The sequence below is a fragment of the Canis lupus genome, chromosome 13 (assembly GCF_003254725.2).
Source record: "Canis lupus dingo isolate Sandy chromosome 13, ASM325472v2, whole genome shotgun sequence".
Taxonomy (NCBI): domain Eukaryota; kingdom Metazoa; phylum Chordata; class Mammalia; order Carnivora; family Canidae; genus Canis; species Canis lupus.
In genome coordinates this window covers 29,749,835-29,768,915 of record NC_064255.1, presented here as the reverse complement: position 1 = coordinate 29,768,915, position 19,081 = coordinate 29,749,835, and the positions used below count along the sequence as shown (strand labels likewise).

The window sequence follows — 19,081 nt, the reverse complement described above, 5'->3', positions numbered from 1 at the left end:
CGTCCTAGGGGGAGGGCACAATGTCACAGGTTAGGCTTCCCATGGCGCTGGCGGACTCCAGAAGCCAGGGAGCCCTTCAGAGACGTCCAGAGAGCCATCGGAGGATGTCAGCGAGCAGAAGGCAAAGGCTGAGAGTAAAACCCCTGGAGCCCTGGGTGGGGTGGTGGTGACTTACTGTGTGAGTCTGCTAGGGGCTTGGGAGGGGATGGTCCAGAGGTCGGGCGATCCATCAGTGTCCCCAGGGTGAGTCCCCTTGGGACATTTCCACCCCCTATCTGATGTCACAACACTAGTGGTTGGTCTCCCTCTGCTAATGTCCTGAGTCCCCCATGTCCCCTGCAGCTGTGCACCCAGCAAAGCTCCCACACAGATGCCCACCATCCCACTGAGAGCGGACAGTGCCAGGTGCCCTGACTCTACTGCTCATCCGTGACTCTTGTGGCTCCTTCAGAAAGGAGGTGCCTTCTCATTTCTTCCACAATGGAGATACCCAAGTTATACATGGTCTCATGATCCCTCAGATGCTCCCAAGTGAGTGTGCCAAGTCCCTGCAGCCCAGCCCTCCACCCTAGCCAGATACATGGCAACTCTAGTGGTTGTTTGTTCCAACTCCCCTCCTTAAACCTAAAGGGGGAAAAGACTAAAAGAATGTTCTCCTGGACATAGGAAATGGAACCATGTGATGAGGTGGGGCAGCTGGTGTGCATTCTGGACCCCTTGGCCTCCCATGCAAAGCTCAGAGCTCTGTGCTGCTATACCGAGCAGCCGTGCCTGCGGCTGCGAGGAGGCAGCCTGGGTCCTTCTCCCACCTTCTCCAAACCACCACAAGTCACAGCTTCCTCTTCTAGTCATGGCTACTTGTAGGAAACACCCAGGGCCCCATCTGTTCTGGGAGTCAGGCACCCACCCACTGAGGCCATTTTGCAGGGCTACCTTTCAAGCTGGGGCAGGGGGGCGGCATGCTTGAGCAAACCCCATGAAAACATGGGTCTCCAAGTCCTTGCTCATTTGCTTTTATTTTTTTTAATGCAAATTCTTGTGAAATAAGTTTCTCTTTTTCCACTGTGTGGGTGGGAGGTCACCTCGTAAAAAGAGGTGGAGGGGTCTCCCCAGCCCAACGCCCGCTGGTTAAGAGAATTCCCCAGATCAGACCCAGGGTGTGATCCAGGCAACCACATCAATCACTACCAGCTGGCTTCTCCATCGCCCACCCCTGAAAAGTTTCCCTTGTGATTGGCCCAAATTTGATTTTCTCTTTTTTCTCCGACATCCCCTTGAAGAAAGGAGAGGAAAGTGGTTTCAGTGGATGCTGCATTAATGAGTTTCTAGCCAATGGATGCAGAGGGTTCGGGTTTTCACAAAACCGGCACCGACTCAGCTAACACCCATGCTTACTCATTTGGTGATACTCCAATACCGAGGAAGTAGTGCGGGGAGCTGATTGATTTAGGCCAACATACAAGTGGGGCTTCCTCTGATGTTAGCTTGAGTGCTGGAGAATTAAAATCACCCAAAACCCCAGGCCCTACGAAGGGCTCTGCAGAGGGGGCCAGCCTGTAAACTGCTAGACAGATGTGTTTTCTGAGCTTTCAGGAGCATTTTCTTTCCCCCAATCCAGGGCTGTGAATGCCTTGGAACGTGGCTTTGTCCATCTGTTGGCTCCTGAACTAAGCTTTCCAGAACATTCATGATTACTCTAGTTCCCAGAGACTAATGTCACAAAACCCCCAGAGGTAGTGGGACTTGATGGAAACAGGGTAGGTCTCAGAGACAAATGACCTTGCTGAGCTTCTAGTGTTGCCCCTGTTGGTCAGTCATTTGGCATTGGGTAAGTCCCTTAGCCACCCAGAGGGCAGGGCTTGGCTCGGCTCTCCGATGGAGACCAGGACAATCCCCTTCTGATAGCAATGACAGCACAAAGTAGCTACCCGATAAATATGGGGGAAATCACTTTTTCAAACCGCACTTGGGGCCACCTGATTGCACTAGACTATGTCCAAATGCCCATTTAAAGCAGTCAGATTGGGAGTTCCATGACTTGTTTCCTAAACATTCCAAATAACTCATTTTCTCTACAATTCTATTCTTTTTTTAGACTCTTGCTCTGTGCCAGACACAGACAGTACAGAACTGAGTAAGACCTAGGGAACTCCCATGTAGCTGGGAAATGACATATTTCTACCTTAAAGAAAATCTTAAGGTACAATTTCCCCACCACCACCTTGCTTTCTTTTCTTTTTTTTTTTCCTCTCCTCACCTTTTATCACCCTGACTTAAAGCAAGATCTCATTGACAGAGGGAGTATTGCAAACCCAGACACTGTTCAGACCCCTTTCTGTGCAAGTGTGGAAATCACACTAAAGCAGGGCATTTACATAGCATGGAGGGTGCTGCCCCATGGAAAGAGGAGATGGGAGGGGCTCTGAGCAAGAAGAAGGGGGCAGGGAGGTCTCTGACCCAGCCTGGCACTTCTCAGTGAATGATTCTCAGACCACCTGCATCAGAGCCTCTGGAAAGTTGTCAAAAATGCAGATCATGGGCCCTGCCCCAGATCTGCTCCCCGCCCCAGATCTGCTCATCAGAATTCAATGCTGGTGCATTTCTTCCAAGGCCCTTGGCTTGAACCGAAAGCTGGCATCCCCAGACCCAGATTTCAGCCCTGCTTCTGCTCCTAACACACAGTAAGAGATGACAGAAGAAGTCAGCTTGTCTCCTTAGGGTCCCTCTGGCCTCACTTGTAAAACGTGATGATGGGAGTTCCTCTGCTTATAACGTGCCAGACGTGATCCCGAGTGCTTTACGCACATCCCGTCTCCCTCCTCTCATCAATTGCAGGAAGCGATCACCGTCACAGGCAGTCCAGTGCCACGGAAGGCAACCTGTGTCAGATCTTTGAATAGACACACATTTCCCACCTGGGTCTTATCCCACTTCTGGCCCATCAGACGGTTCTAGGTGGAATGTGATCGTTCAACTCTTTTACACCGAATGCACAACTTCCGTTCTTGCAATGACCACACAAAATATACCTAGTCCATCAAAACATGATTTCACAGTGCATGGGATGGGGCTAAAGATTTTTTTTAAAGTAACTTAACATAAAGAAAGACACTGTTAGGTGAATGGTGGTGCAGGTGGTATTCAGTAGCATTAGGAGAAGAGCAGGTGGCCAAGAGCAAGAGTCTGCACCCTCTGAGTCTGGGTGGCTGGGTTTTGAGACCGGGCCCTCAGCTTGCCATCATGCGCCCCCAAGCAAGTCTTTCCAACTCGCTGTGCCGTCAGAGAGCCTCAGGACCTACTCGGTCCCCATCTGCCCCATCTCAGAGATGGGGCAGCCAAGATGTTGGACAGAACAGAACTTGTGAGCCACTATGTCTCACTTTTCAACCCGCAATAAAAGACCCACAGGTACAACCTATGGTTCGTGGTGATCAGCAGAACTCAGTTGATTTCCTATCAGGCCAGGCTGCCCAGTCCTGTCTGATTGGTTACTTGTGTGTATTTCCTGTAAAGGATGCTCAAAGTAAGGCCTGCTTTGACCCTCTGGAGGCCACGGACTGGGGCATGATTCAAGCAAGTGCAAAACCAGAAGCTGAGAGCACTGGCTTATTTAGCTCCTTGCCAACCAACTGCACTCAGCTGCTCGTGCCAACTTGGAAGTCTCATTTGGAGTCAGCCTTTGTTCCAACCTGTCAAGGAGCAAGTGTTAACTGGGGAGAGCCTGGTAATTACATGCCAAGGAGAGCTCAGTGGCCTAGGGACACGACCATGAGCTTAACAAGCCGCATGCTCTCCCTGGCACGCTACTAAAACTCTCCCAGCCTTTGTTTCTTCACTTTTTAAATAAGAATGTACATTCCCTAGGGTTGTAGGGAGCATTGGGAGTAATGACAGGCTGGTTTTGCTAGAATAATAAATGGAATCTACTGAAAGGTTTTTAGCATTTAAAAAGAAATGGTAATGATTCTACAAGGAATAATAATGCAAAAAAAGGGGGGGGGCGCTGTCCTCCTTTGACCAAGTAATATCTGTGGCTAGTAAATTCTGTCTGGGCCCCTTTCTGTTTTTGGATTCATTTCCTGTTTTAGACTTTTGTACATTTGGTTCGATATGATGCATGTTCAAGTTGAACCATCAGTAAATATTTGGTCTTCTGGATTTCATCTTCTGTTCTTACCAAGTGGAGTTTGCTCTTAGAAGAATAGAATAGTTTCAAATTTACACATCCAGAGGCTTTTCAAAATTTAGGACACCATCAGCTGAAATCGGTCTTGGACTATGTAACGCTCATCCCAACCATCCCATAAACATGATATCAACGTGCTCCTGCCCACCCCGTGGAGGCAGGTTCTATACACACGCTGCATCATGCATCTGATCTCAATCATATAGGGTAGATTTCAATATTTCCCATTTTTATACATGAAGAAATCAAGTTCAGATTGGTTAAAAATAAATCTCTCCCCAAATCGCAGAACAATTAAGTGGTGGAGGTGGAATTTAAGCCAGGTCTGATTGATTCCGAAGCCCATTCTCTCATCTGAAAATCCTCTCTGGATTTCTCCCCTCTGCACGGCACATTTCTTCACTCACTTTGTTTCCTTATCTTAAATCTGCGATAATCCCGTCCATGCCTCTCCTTGGGACCAATCACTTCTCTGATTTAATTCTAGGGCTCAGCTCTCCACAAAACTTGGGCCTGCAGGAGGACCTGACAGTGTGTTTGAGCTTTATGAGCGAACTTGACTTTCCCTCTTTGCGTGTACTCTACTATAGGGACCTGGTGAGACAGGTGGCAGGGATGGGCCTGAAATCCCCGCAAAGGACCAGGCCAGGGGCATTATTTTTAAGCAAAAGTCCCAAAGCCAGGCTTTCTCAGCGACGTTGAAGTGTTATAGCTATAAAAACATCGTTATTACGGAAATTCCACAGGAAACTCCACACTATTATTGTGAAATTGAAACCCTCTAGTCCCTGAAGCCTCTTTCCATTATTGAGACAATTGTTTTTATTACGGGATTGTGTTTTTGTTTCTGTTTTTAAAGTAAGGAAAGGCGGTTGTTCTGTTTCACAGTCTTCGACGGGGAATCAGACATGAAAGCCCCAACCCCCGCACAGACACAAGGTCTATTTCAAGGTTCTGTGATGGGCTCAGATAACAAATGCCGTGCGCCTCCTTCCGACACTTGTTTTTCAAAAGGGGTTGGGTCTGTGATGACCGCCATCACGCTGCTGCCACAAATCAAGTTTCCTTCTCTTGGGCCGCTTTAGGTAGCAGGATGGGAGCTTTGAAGAGCCCTGTAGCACAAGCATGTCTCCTTGTTTTCATGTCAGGAACCTGCTCTGAGCATCTGAGATGGGGCAGCAGGTGCTGGAGAGGACTGCAGGACAGCTCCTCCCGGAGTTCACACTCATTCCCCCAGAATCACGCAAACTCCAGAATACAACCTGGATAATTGCATCAAAGGAAAAGCCTAGGGACCCAGATGGGAGGTCAGAGCAGAGGCACTAGGCAAATCTCCTGGGGGTGGAAGGGTTGAGAAAAGGGAGAGCAGATGCTTTCCTGGCAGAAGGAGCAGCCTGTTTGCAAGCCCTGAGGATGGGGCATCTTGGCAAATTGAGAACACGATGGCTCATCCTCATCATTCACTGTTCCTGAGACAGTGAAGAGACCGTGTTAATAAGTGGCCCCTTCATTTTGGGGGCCATTAGCCCAGATTTCCATCATGAAGATGTTTTCTAATCTCTCATTTTCCAGACTAATGTGGGCCCAAGAGAGGGAGGCTGCAGCCCCACTCAGAGGGCAGAGCCAGTCTCAGAATCAGGGCCGCTCTACGGGGAAGCTAACCAAATCTCTGCGTTAGGCCCTCCTTCAGTGTCACCCCATCTTCCTAGGGACTGTACCGGGTTCTGCATTTGCAATTTCTTTTCTGTTCTTTTTCTTAAAGAGGATTTCCACATTTGCATGGGGTTCATGCCTCACAAAATCTGGATCCACCCTTTATCAGAACTCAGGACTTCTGGCTTCAAGCCCAACAGCAGGGCTGCCTTCCTACTACTGAGCTAGGTCTGGGCTACATGGGGAAAGAATCCTTTAATTCAGCAAAGCAGCATGTGAGGGAAGTGTCCCCATAGGCTCAGGGGAGGCTCCACTGGGTCAGCCACTCCCTGGCCAGGCACGGCTCCTTCTCATGAGACCTGACTCCTTTCAGTGATCTTGGCCAGCACGAATCACTTTTGGTTTCCATTTCACGCCTACAAATGATTGCTTCTGGCTGCATTATTGTCTGCAGCTCAGCTTCCCCAAAAGAACAATACACTGGAATGCGCAGTTCCATGGTGATAACTGGCTTCTGATTCACTCTTACACGTTCTACTACTGAAGCTATCTTTGGGTTTACTCTATCTGGGCACTTGTGAGCTGCAGGGTCCCCAATATAGGAATTATAAGAGGCAGGGTCTGTACGCCACAAAATGGCCAGTTTGGGCCACCAAACCTGCCGTGCCCGAGTGCTGGGATTTCTTCAGGTTTTTCTGGGGTGCAAGGGGCAGGTGATGACTCTTCCCACGATTACTTATAGACTCTCTAGAATGTGAGCTCCATTAGATGCAGGGAGACTTGGCTTGCTTTTGTTCACATGTTCGGCCCACAGTAGGTGCTCTGAACAATCGCTGAGCAAGTGAATACATGGTAAATCACCCAGAATTGTGAGTGCAGATGCCCAGCCAGCCGGCAGAGCAATAAACCCGATGCCATAGCAAACGGTACTGAACCTGCCCATTTATAAGGTATATTATTTTCCAAAAATGCACCCCAATATTACCTTGCCTCTAATGCACCCGAATTCCAGCAAACTGCTAAGGCTGTGAAACAAGCAGTTTTGCTGAGCACCAAAAAGTGAATTCACATGTTATCATTCCTTCTCTGGCTGACAGTAAACTGTACTCACATGAACCAAACAGCACGCTTTCCTTTTCAAGACATCACCAGAATTACGCCAGAATTACTTTCAATGTACATATGAAGAAAAGTACTTTTCCTTCCACCCTTACTCCAACATTCCTCTTAAGTAGATCCCCAGCATGGTGCCTTATATTCGACAAGGAAGAAGTGCTTTGCGGAGCTTCAGAGTTAGTCTTTGGGTCCCAGTGGTTCCTCAGAACTCATGTAGCCCAACCAGACAGCCTATCCCAAAATGTGACAGATGGGGACCTGCAAGCCCTAGGCCACGTAATAATAATAATAATAATAATAATAATAATAATAATAATAATGCTTTTATGGTCTCTTATCATTCATGGGGTGCTGTTACCTACTTTCACCTCATCTCAGACAGAAACTGGAATGAAGTATTATTAGCTTCACTTTAAAGATGGGGAAACCAAGGCTAGGATCAGTAGACACAGTGGCAAACCTTGAAGCCAGATCTTGTGACTTCAGCTCAAGGACCTCAGGATCCCCACTTCTCCAAGAAGAACATCAGAGCCAAGGCAGGCTTGGGAATGGGAGTTAGGACACCGACCTTGGGGTCCCTTCGAGCTCCCTGAGCCACCCTCCCTGAAGAGAGGAGGGCCTGTTTTGCACTGCTGTTCCAAAGCAAGCCGCCTATCTCCAGCCAAGAAGTCTGAGGGAGGGGCTCATGTCAGCTCATCCCCTTCCTGGGGCTGGTCACCTTTCACTTCCCTCTGAAGGAGAACACCTCTTGCCTTTGTTTCCCTAGGACTGGACAGCGACTTCTTGGCCGTACTGAGTGATTACCCATCTCCTGACATCAGCCCGCCCATATTCCGCCGGGGGGAGAAACTGCGAGTGATTTCTGAGTGAGTTGGTTTTCCAAATGTTTCATAATCCCTTAAAATGGGTGAACTCGATTTAAGCAGGAATCGTCAGATTTTAGCAATAGTTGTCCAACTCCACTCGGGCCCTGGTCCAATTATGAGGTGAGAAATTTAACCCGTACAGCAGATCCTTGTGCTTAAACCTTAATACCGCCAGTGCTCTAAAACCTTCAGTGGCTCCATGTTGCCTGGAGGATTAAATTTAAATTCCTTAACTTGACTTTTGAGGCCCTTTTTCGTCCAGCTTCTGCTTCTCATGTTGGTCTCACCTTCCATCCTTCCTAGACCAGTGCAGTATGACCTCAGGCAGGAGGACCCAGGGGTCTGAGAAAGCTTCTGATGAGAAACAAAAAGCATTGCCTTCCATCCTGTTGTCTCTCCATGACTCAAAATGGGCTATGGAACAAATAGAGGGCTCTAAGCTTCCTTTATTTAGGTTCTCATTGATACAGACAGAACTATCTTGGTTATATTGTAGGGTGTAATTCTGCGTAGTGAACATTTATTTTTAAAAAGCCTCTAATTCTGATCCATCAGCTGCGGATCCCCAAAAAATGGGTTAGTGCCAGCATGTGGGAATGGCTCCTGCTTAACCCGGGATGAGGGATATACTTAAAAACCATATTTGCATATGGAGAAATGTGGTCACTGGTGGGTTTTAAAAAAGAAACAGCCTTACGTGCCCGAAGTTAAATCTGATTACTCTGTTCACTCACTTGCTTTGCCACTCACCCATCCACCCTTTCCTATCTGTTCTTGTTCTTCCAGTGAAGGGGGCTGGTGGAAAGCCATTTCCCTTAGCACTGGTCGGGAGAGCTACATCCCTGGGATGTGTGTGGCCAGAGTTTACCACGGGTGAGTACATTTCTGAAGTGGCATCTCTAAAGCATGATACTGATGCTAGGGACATGGAGATTCCAGCCTGGCGTCGTGGAAAGAAAGTCTCAAGAGGGTTATGCTTACTCTCACTCAGTCCACAAGGTTTGCCAAGTGTCACCTTGTCAACCCAAGGTGACACTTGGCAAACCCTTGCCCTGAGACTCAGTTTCCTCATCAGTAAGATAAAGGAGCTGGACCTTTCAGCTCCAGTGCTGTTCCTGGCACACAGCAAAAAACAGTCAAGAGCTGTGACCAGTGGAACACAGCTGCTAAAAGTCAGCCTGTCTGTGTTGCCATCCTGCCTCTGTCACCTGCAGGCTGTGACAGTGGGCAAGCTACTTGACATCTCCTGTCCCAGCTTCCTTTCCTCATCTGTCAAACAGAGATCATGATGCAGAAGGACAGGTACCATAATCGATAGTAAGAACAAAGTGCAGGCTGTGAGGACTGTGAGGTGGGGTAACCTGTGGATAGTTCCTGGAACAATGCCTGGCATTACAGTAAGCACTTGGTACATATTAGCTATACTCTTATCAAACCCTACCCAGAACACCGAGAACACTTATTGCCCAAAATGCTTACTTACCCAACTTGACAAATGGAGAAGTCAAGCAGAAAAGGAGAAATTCTCATCTGCATGGCAGATGAGCAACCAAGTGCACTGCTTTTCCCTGCAGTTGTAGAGACAGGTGGCTCTGGAGCCCAGCACCCCTGGGTTGGCATAGGCAGGGCTCAGTTCCCCGGCTTCCACAGTCGGAGCTCCCCACAAGCTCCCCACCTCCTTGACCCATGATCTCCTCATCTATCAAGCTACCAAAGCCAGAGCTTGGCATAGAGGAAAGAAGAACGAAAAGCATCATTTTTTATTTGGAGGGATTCAGAAATAACTGCTCTATATGCTCACACCTGGCAAAGTAGAGTTATGTGCCTACATAGTTTACAGAATGTAATTCCAAGCACTTAATTGCAGCATCATGGATTTTTGATCATGAATATCCAAAGTCATTCCTGAGCCTAGGATGATGAGGGGAAATAGCAGTAGGACAGGAGCTGCTATGATAGCCATATTCTGAAATGTCAGTCACGCAACCCTTCCGAGACAGCTGTGCGTCCCTGACCCATCCGCTCCTTTGGCAGACGTGCATCAATGCCTTCATGCAGAAGACGTGGCACTGTGCGCTGCTGGGAGGTTGGGTGGTGAGGAGCCCAGATGAGTAAGAGGTAATCACAGCCCCACGGAGCTTCTGATCTAGCAGAAGAGGCGGTGCAGGAGAATGGTTATGGAATTTGAGGTCCCAGGAAAATGCATTGCAATTCTAGCTTTACTAGTTGCTGACATAGAGCAACTTGGACAAATTACTTACTAAGTCTGACCTTCAGTGTCCTCATCGGTGAAAGAGACACAATACTACCTGTCTTAAGGGGTTTATATGAGGGTGAGATTTCAATGCCCATAGGGGCACCTGGGTGGCTCAGTCAGTTAGGCATCTGCCTTCAGCTCAGGTCATGATCTCAATAAGCTCAGGTCCTGGGATTGAGGCCTGCATGTCAGGCTCCCTGCTCAGTGGAAAGCCTGCTTCTCTCTCTCCCTCTGCCTCTCTCTCTCTCTCTCTCTCTGCTCAGTGCTCTCTCTCTCTCTCAAATAAATAAATAAAATCTTAAAAAAAAGATATTTCAAAGCCCATAATTTGCATTATGCCTATGATTAGTATTCATACATGACTGTCACTATTATTTTTATTGTATTCGTTCCCATGAGTGGAATTTCCTGGAGGGATAGGGAAGGATGAATGTTTGTCGCAGACACTAAAATAATTAATTAATTAATACATTAATATATTGTGCAGAACTAAAGGGGGTAGTTAAAATATGAGGCTGAATCATCATCTTAACAACAAAAGTGCTCTCGGAGGCCAGTATATAAATAAACAGTATCTGATTATACGTCTATGGTCTTCTAAGAGTCTCCCAGCCACGGTGCTAAAATGACTCGCTTGCGTGCCTTGGGGTTGCCAAAGGGTACGATGCAGTGAAGCATTGATACTTGCTACGGCATGTGCTAATTCAGAACTGTGGATTAAAAGCCAGGGGTTACCCCCTGAAATACAGAGACTGTTGAAAGGGAGGTATAATTGCTTCTGAGCACACCCCAGCCAAGTGTTAACAAAGCATTTCCTTCCACGCTGGGATCTGGCTGGGGCCGCTCTGCAAAATGAGGAAGTGCCTGCTTCCTTAGAACATAGATTCCTTTGTGCACGGAGCTGCTTTCTAAAGCATATTCAGGAGTGTTGGCTCTTCTATGGAAGGTGAACAGTCTGTTGGACACCACAGTATTACAACTGGACCACAGTATTAGAACTGCCTTTTTTTGTTGTTTTTTATTCTTAAGTAAAAAAAAAGAATACTTATTCTTAAGTATTAGAACTGCCTTTTTTTGTTGTTTTTTATTCTTAAGTAAAAAAGAAAGAAAGAAAGAAAGAAAAAGAAAAAAGAAACACAGAAACGTGTCAATGCACCGTGCAAGCAATGACAACTTGACAACTTTCTTTAAAATTAGTTGAACAGGAGAAGACAGGACGGAAATATAATGAATGCCAAGGGGGGCTTGTTAGGAAATATGATGAATGCCAAGGGGGGCTTGTTAAGTTGGTGGAATTATGCACCACTGTGTCTGTCTTTCTTGTGCCCGTGTCATCTACTCATTCACAAAAATCAAGGTATCAAGCTTGATAATGTGGACGCAAAGATGAAGCCCAAACAGACAGACACAGTCGCTGCCCTGTTGAGGTGGTGAGGGAACGACGGGGTCGCTAGGGGTTAAGAGAGACCTCAAGCAACATGCCACCAGGTACCTTATTGTGGTTTAGAATGCTTCTATGTCATATGATACAGAACGGGCACAGTCCCGCTGGCACTTGAGAGCAAGATGGGAAAGATGTTTTATGCATCGTCGTGTCCTCGCTGTCCGATGTAACACCTGGAGTCCAGTAGGCACTCGGGAATTTTAGTTGAAAGATCAAAAGTAGGGAGGAAGGGAGGAAGGAAAGAAGAACCAATTGCCCACCTTTTTTCATATGAACTGGACTTTGTTCTTAATCTCGGTACCACCTGCCTGTTGGGGTAGGGTGAGCTCAGGGTACTCATGCCATCCTTCTATTTCCCAGCTGGCTGTTCGAAGGGCTAGGCAGAGACAAGGCGGAGGAGCTGCTACAGTTGCCAGACACGAAGATGGGGTCTTTCATGATCCGAGAAAGTGAGACAAAGAAAGGTGAGTGGCTTCTGAGTCCCCTTTCCGTGCCAGGGTTGAGCTGAGCAGCTTTTGTTCCAGGCTGACTCGTGACACGGGTCATTTTACCTCCTCCCATGACACATGTAAACCCATCTGATCTGGTGAGGTCCCTGCAGCCCACCCCCAGCCTCCCAAGAGGCCAGTATCAAAGCTAGGGACCCGGGGTTCCTGGAGGGCTCAATCAGTTAAGCGTCTGCCTTCGGCTCAGGTCATGATGTCAGGGTCCTGGGATGGAGTTCTGTATCAGGCTCCCTGCTCAGTGGGGAGTCTGCTTCTCTCTCTCCCTCTTCCTCTGTGCTCACTCTCTCTCTCAAATAAATAAAATCTTAAACAAAAAAAACAAACAAACAAAAAAGGACCTAAAGACAGGGAGCAGGGACCTGGCAGGACAGGGTCATGGCTGGACTCAATGAGTCCCACAGGCTCCTGCTGGGAAACGTCCTATCAATGGGGAAGGAAAGCAAATAGCAGGTATAGGCGGCACTGGGGTGGAATGAACAGGCTTCAGACTCGGCCTGGCCCATGCTCTCAAGCTCTGTGCTGTGGGTGGGACATTTGCTTCTCCGAGGGCAGTGGTCTCATCCGTGGTGCCACTCAAAAATAATCATATTTATAGTGCTCTTGCTACACAGGAGACCTGCGACATTGGTCTCCCCCATGCCCTACAATGAATTCACACAGCTTAGAGAATCAGGTCAGGCAGGTTTACCGTCTTACCTACTCACCGCGATCATTATCGTCATGACTTCCTTACATCTTACACATAAAGAAATTCAGTGAAAACAAAATCGCAGGGCTCTTTGTCACACACTGCTCAGAGCCAGGGCTCTGAGATCTGGTTTTGGCTGCATGCATGCCCCTTTCCTATAACCTGGGGTTGACAACAGGAAGGTGCTTCGAACAGTATCCAGAACATAGAAGCACTTTAACCCCCAGGAGCAAGACCCTTACCAGAGAGGGCTTTCCCAGACTCATGAAAAGGAACATCATTTTAAAAACAGAGGATCCATTCAGGTTCTTAGCCTGCTTCTTGTATCCTCGATAGCAAAGAAGAGAAAATGTGATTATCTGAGAGTATTTCCCCACATACCTACTAAGGGCCAGTGCGGTTTGGAGCTAGAGCCCTTCATCAAAATGAGCATCAGCCTTACCTTGGAGAAGAAAGGACCAGATATAGGAGATTTAAAAAAAAAAAAAATCTAAGAACAACTTTTCTCTCAAAAACTTGAATGTGCTAGGGGAAAACAAGATCAAAGCAAAGACCAAACTTCCTGTACACGTCCTGGCAGTCCCCGGAGGCGGGAGACCCAGGCTCACATAGAACTTCTAAGCTGGCATGGCCAAGTGAGGGAAGAACCCAGCTTGAGGAGCCAGAGCTGATCTAAAAATAGAGAATGCTGTCAGGCAGATCTGCAGCCGAGCTGGGGCTGGGGCTGGGGCTGGGCTGGAGGCGGGAGGGTAGCGGGCTCGGCTCCCTTGGGTATGCAAAGTTTTGATAATTTTCCACCTTGCCACCTTTGACCTGCTCACCCTACTTCCAGTTCCTGTCAATGTTACAGGAAGACGCATGTTGGGCTTCAGAGGGCAGACTCGGGGCAAGGGTAGGAAGGCCCATCAGCATGCTCGGGGAAGCCTGTTCGGGACAGAGTCAGACCCATCTCCCAGCTGCCTGCCTCCGGCCACGGCACACAGGGGCCCCGAGCCTCATGGCTCCATCTATAAACTATCTTGTTTCACAATCTAGGGAGTGATTTCACTCCTGGGACCCAGGGGACAGAGCGGGAGGGGCTCTCGAACATGACCTAGGTCTAAGTCTCCCGCTTGCCACTTGGTGGACAACTAGCGTAGGAGAGGACAAGGTCCTTGCCCGAAGTCCTGCTCTTCTTCTTCTTCTTTTTAAAAGATTTTATGTATTTATTCATGAGAGACACACAGAGAGAGGCAGAGACACAGGCAGAGGGAGAAGCAGGCTCTTCATAGGGAGCTCAACACGGGACTCGATCCTGGGACTCCAGGATCAGGTCCTGAGCCAAAGGCAGATGCTCAACCACTGAGCCACCCAGGCTGTCCCTAGTCCTGCTCTTCCTAACTAACCCTGAATCGCTACCTTCATGGCGCTTAAGGAGAAACAGCACCTTTTACACATTTCTTAGGGATGTCCAGAAAAAGTCTTCGCTGCCACTTTTTTCCAAATTTACAAGAAAACCAAGCATAAGGCAGCACCAAGAAGGAGCAGGGATCGGGAAGTGGTATGACGTGGAGGCTTTCCAGAAAAGCAACCCCCAGAAGCTCACTGAGCAAAGACTAAGCGGGAGCCCCTGAAAATATGTTTGCAGTTCGGCTCATGCAGCAGGGTTGCTAAATGAGTGGTCTCTTGCAGGGTGAGCATGGTCCCCAAAGACGGGGTCCTAGAGGCTGTCCCTCCAAATGCAGGAGGGGTGCCCGTCTGGGTGTTCTGGTTGTCTCCCAAGGCTGAGGAGGCATCTTGGCCGCCGTGGTGGGGGGCCCCCTCCAGCAGGCCGCCCTCAAGAGGCCATGTGGGACGCCTCTGACCTGTCCTCCATCTCTTGCAGGATTTTACTCCCTCTCCGTGAGACACAGGGAGGTGAAGCACTACCGCATCTTCCGCCTGCCTAACAACTGGTATTACATCTCCCCGAGGCTCACCTTCCAGTGCCTGGAGGACCTGGTGAATCACTATTCCGGTAAGAAACACCCCGTGGGGACAGACCAGTGTAGCCTCCTCTGTGCTCACTGCCCCGCGGTGCCTGCGGCTAGGCCGTGCGCGGGTCCCCGGTACCTGCCAGGTGACCCACCTGGCTCTCGCCCCGCTCCCTTACCCCGTTCTTCTCCTGCTAATGCAGACTATAGGTTTCAAGCTAGAACAGGCTGCCTGTGGAGGCTGCATAAGTAAAATGCAACCACACCCTCTTCCTACCTGCAGATGGAAAGAAATAGGATGGCCCGATATTTGCAACCCCAAACAGGTGGCACTTCCTCAAGGGGACCACAGGTTTAGGGGCCGCGGAGGCTTTGTTCTGCAATGCCACTCATTTCCCTTCCTGCCAGTAAAATTCTCCTCTGCCTCCAAGGTGGCAGGAAGCCATGTCCTTGCTACTTGTTAGGAGTCAGGTTGACGGCCTATCCTCCAGGCTCCCATGGGTGCTGGCGTTTCCCCAGAACGGGGTCCCTCTGCCTCGTGACCTGGTGAACCATGTCCTAGTCTGGCATTCCCAAGCACTTTGCTCGTTTGGATATGCTTCCCCGTGGCCCAGGAGGGAGGTCCCTGTTTTCCACACTGGCCAGGATGGGGAGCGCCCTCCAAGATGGCAGCAGCAGAGCAGATTTTGATGGAGGTGACAGGGAAGAGTAGAGTCAGAAGCAGAGATCAGAGTCAGACTGTGACAGGCCTGAATGCCGGCCCAGGAGGTGACATTTTACCCCATGGGAAAGGGAGGGAGAGTTAAAAGTTGGTTCTGGAACCTCTGTTCACACCCCAGATCTTATGGGCAACCTGGGTTGGTTGTTCGCCTTCCCGCCTCATTTTTCTTCTCCATGTAAGGTCCTTATTCCTTGGGGTGCTGTGAGGAATCCTCAGGGTAAGGCAGGGAAAGCACTGAGGGGAGGGCCTGACACGTGAAAGGGGGCTCCTGCTCACTAACATTGGCCTCTGTCCCTCGGCCAGGACCTCTCCTACCTCCTCCCTTCCCCTGCCTACTGGAGGGAGGAAGAAAGAAGCTGCTCTTACTTTGTAGGCATCTTCCCACTTCCGGGTTCCGGACCTCACACCCCTGGGTGTGCGGCGTTCTATAGGGTGTGCGGTCGTAGAGGGCGTTTCTCAGTGAAAGGAGCCCACAGGGGCTGGGTTATCACACCTGGCTGGTAAGAAGGGGACAGGGCATGGAGGAAGCATGGCCTCTTGGGAGACACAGGCCCACACTTGGATCTGGGCTCTCTGAGATCTTAAGAAGAGACCTTGCCTCTCTCAGAGCCTCAGCGCCCCGTTCATGGAAGGTGGTTGGGAACAGCCCCCTTACAGGTGGTTGCAGTGACTGGATGGTTCATGTAATGTGCACCCTAATGTAATATGATGTGTCCATCATCACAGCCTGGAGCAGGGCGGATGCAAAATAAGTGATACCAAATGTTACTTCTGTGATACCTGGAAACCTAGCAGCTTTGTTAAAAATGAAAGAGGAAGGGAGTCCTGGAGATAGTCAACTTTTACTGATTATGAGTAAAGGTTGGTTGTGGTATTGGGCTTTTAATAACAATCATCGAGAGGTGAGGAGACCATAAGTTTTGCATAAACAAAAGCAAACATGAAAAGGATGCTGCCCCAGCAAAGATTTTACAGACTGGGAGACCCGCGAGGCTTCCAGGCCAAGAGAACCCAAGGGGCTGGCACCAGTGCAGGAGCAGAGTCTTCCTGAAATAAGTCCCTGGCCACTATGTCAGTTCATGGATCACACTCATCAGTTCACTGCTGCCCGGGGTCTGAAACCCTGAAATGCTTCCTGAGCCCCTGGGGACCCTGGAGTGGAAACAACGTGGCCAATTTTACCTCCTTCCAGATTCTACCTAGAGACAGAGAAGCAGAAAAATTGTGCGCTAAGCAGTCTGAACAGACGCCTTTCTGTTCCAGATGGCTTATATTTATTACCTGGTGCCTTGGGAATGTTCGTTAACATCTCAGAGCCTCAGTTTCTTCATCTATAAAATGGGGATTTTAGTCCGCATGCCTCTTATGAGACCGTTGTTAGGACCAAAGGCAAAACCAGGAGTGTAAAGGTCTGGCCCCTAAAGGATACTGCGTATGGTGGTGACTGAGAGGACAGAGTGGGTGGGACACAAGTCCCCAGATATGGCCAGGAAAGCAAAGGGCTGAAAAGGGGGACCCTTGAAGGTAGAGTGGTTGGAAGTCCAGGAGTGTGAGAAGTATGAGCATTCTGGAAAATTCTGTAGAGAGAATGAGGTGAGCATGTCCAGACCCCTGAGGCATGTAGGACCTCTCTGTTTCCCTGTTTCAGTGTCTGGTTCCAAGTCAATGGGGCAGGTTTCATTCATATTTCTGTGACCTTGATCAAGTGACCTGACCCCAGGGTTCCTCCCTGAAGTGGGTGTAACAACACTGGCCACTCAGAGCCAACGGGGCCTCACTGAGAGGCGTTGGGACTAGCTCAGCGCTGCGCTCGGTTTGGGTGCTAGAAAGTCAGTTCTTTGACTCATTGCAGGGAATCCTGCTCACCTTCAGGGTTAATGGCTCACAACACCCCTGCCCGTGCTGTCTTGCTGTCTACTGGCGCTGGTCGCTTCAGCCTGTGTCTGGCTCCATCTCCTCACCTCCTAACCTGGGAGGCCATTTCAATTTCCAGCCCATGACAGGTCATTATTTCAGATGCACATCCAATTAAGCTCCCCTCATTCTCAGGATCCAGTCTCACATTTCTCGGGGAGGGGGGACAGTGTAGGTGGACATTTGAGTTCATGGTGGAAGTCAGATTGGACACCAAGAAACAAGGCATTACTGGCCGCCACACTCTGCTCCTTGGTAGGAACACCCAGAGCTCCATCAATTAGGTTGGAGGTGGAGGTGGCCAGAGGTGTCATGTGTTCCCTAAAACCTGGTGATGGATCAGCCCCAGGACAGGGGGTTCCTTCCTGCTGCAAGCCAGCAGTGTCTCATGTCCTCAGCCATGTCACGTCCCCTGTGCTGGGATCTGCAGCCTGAACTAGGCCATGCAGCTTGTAAGAACATCTGAGCACAGCCAGAACCAAGGCTTTCCCACAACCACGGGAGGTGGAATCTAGAATCTAATGCTCCTGGAGAGATGAGCAATTCTGGAAGCTCAGATAGTCCACACTAGCTGGGGCAGCAGGCAGTGGCTTATTTAATTTTCCTTCTCTTTGTGTGTGAGCATCCAGGCTAGAGAAGAGAGGTTTTTCTTCATTTTTTCCCCATCTGTCCACCTTCTCTTGTTTGCTTTTATATTTGTCTTCTTCCTCCTTTATTTCTGGTGTCTTTTCTTTTTTCTTTTTTTGTTCTGTTTTTACTCCTTCTACCTTCCTGTATTCCCGCCCTCCTGCTCTCTCTTTCTTCCTTCCTGTCTTGGTTCCGAGTGTGTTCTATCTTCCTGTCTTCCTGCACCTGTCTCAGCTGCCTGTGTGGGAGGAAGTGCTGCTCCAAGGACCTGGACCCCGTGTTGATCACAGCGCACTTGACCGAGCCATGCTTGAGCATGAAACCCTTGAGGCTGGGCCTCCTGAGGGTGCTCTGCTAGTTGTTCCCACTTGTTAGCCTGTTCCAGGAAACTGAGGTTCAGAGAGGTTCAAAGGGATTCACTATCAGGGGTGAAGCTGAAATCCAAACCCAAGGGTAGTTGATTCTGGATCCTAATCTTAATGTTCCACCTGCGTTGGGTTAAGTAAAGTGCGTATTCAGGGCACATTAATATTTCTTAAACAACTGGACGTGTGACTCTCCATCCTACCACGCCTCTTTCCTGTCTTGGCCTCAGTTTCCTCATGTGAACAACTGGGGAGCTGTACTGGATGGTGCCTCAGGCCCCGCTGCCCACACTGGCTAGGGCAGCCCGGAGTCACTGACCAGTCGTCTGCTTCCCTCCTTAGAGGTGGCTGATGGCCTCTGCTGTGTGCTGACCACACCCTGCCTCACTCAGAGCACAGCTGCCCCGGCGTTGAGGGCCCCTGACTCACCCGTCACCTTGCGCCAGAAGACCTTCGACTGGAAGAGAGTGCCCAGGTGAGACATCTATGTGTGTATGCGTGTCCTGCATGGACATATGATCCCCAAACCCATGTGTGAGCCTGACAGGCAGGCTAGAGCCAGCCCTATGGAAAGCTAGAGGGGGCAGAGACAATGAGCAGATGCACACCCACAGAATCCCCCTGTCCCCTGGGAGGCAGACCCAGCTCCAGGCCTCACAGTCATTGCATGTTAAGAGATATCTGTAGTTAGGAATTGTTGAGTTACCTTGATCAAACACTCATCCAGACATTCCACTGGCAAATTCAAGGAAAATCAGAAATCCGAATTGCCTGGGAGATGAAAAA

General features: G+C 49.3%; 2 protein-coding genes across 10 annotated transcripts in view; one reads left to right on the top strand and one right to left on the bottom strand.

Annotated features, from left to right (window-relative positions):
• The window catches only part of TG (thyroglobulin), a 249,203-nt gene that overhangs the window by 73,571 nt on the left and 156,551 nt on the right, over positions 1–19,081 (bottom strand). The window lies entirely within an intron of this gene.
• Positions 1–19,081, top strand: part of SLA (Src like adaptor) — an 87,737-nt gene that overhangs the window by 66,210 nt on the left and 2,446 nt on the right. For 5 of the 7 annotated variants that reach the window (XM_025450467.3, XM_025450466.3, XM_049092764.1 and 2 more), the window contains 5 exons: positions 7,722–7,821; positions 8,608–8,694; positions 11,883–11,986; positions 14,581–14,712; positions 18,638–18,770. In XM_025450467.3, the coding sequence (XP_025306252.3) occupies positions 7,722–7,821; positions 8,608–8,694; positions 11,883–11,986; positions 14,581–14,712; positions 18,638–18,770 (556 nt within the window). The remainder of the gene's footprint in view (positions 1–7,721; positions 7,822–8,607; positions 8,695–11,882; positions 11,987–14,580; positions 14,713–18,637; positions 18,771–19,081) is intronic. The other 2 variants (XM_049092765.1, XM_049092763.1) reach the window with 1 other exon arrangement.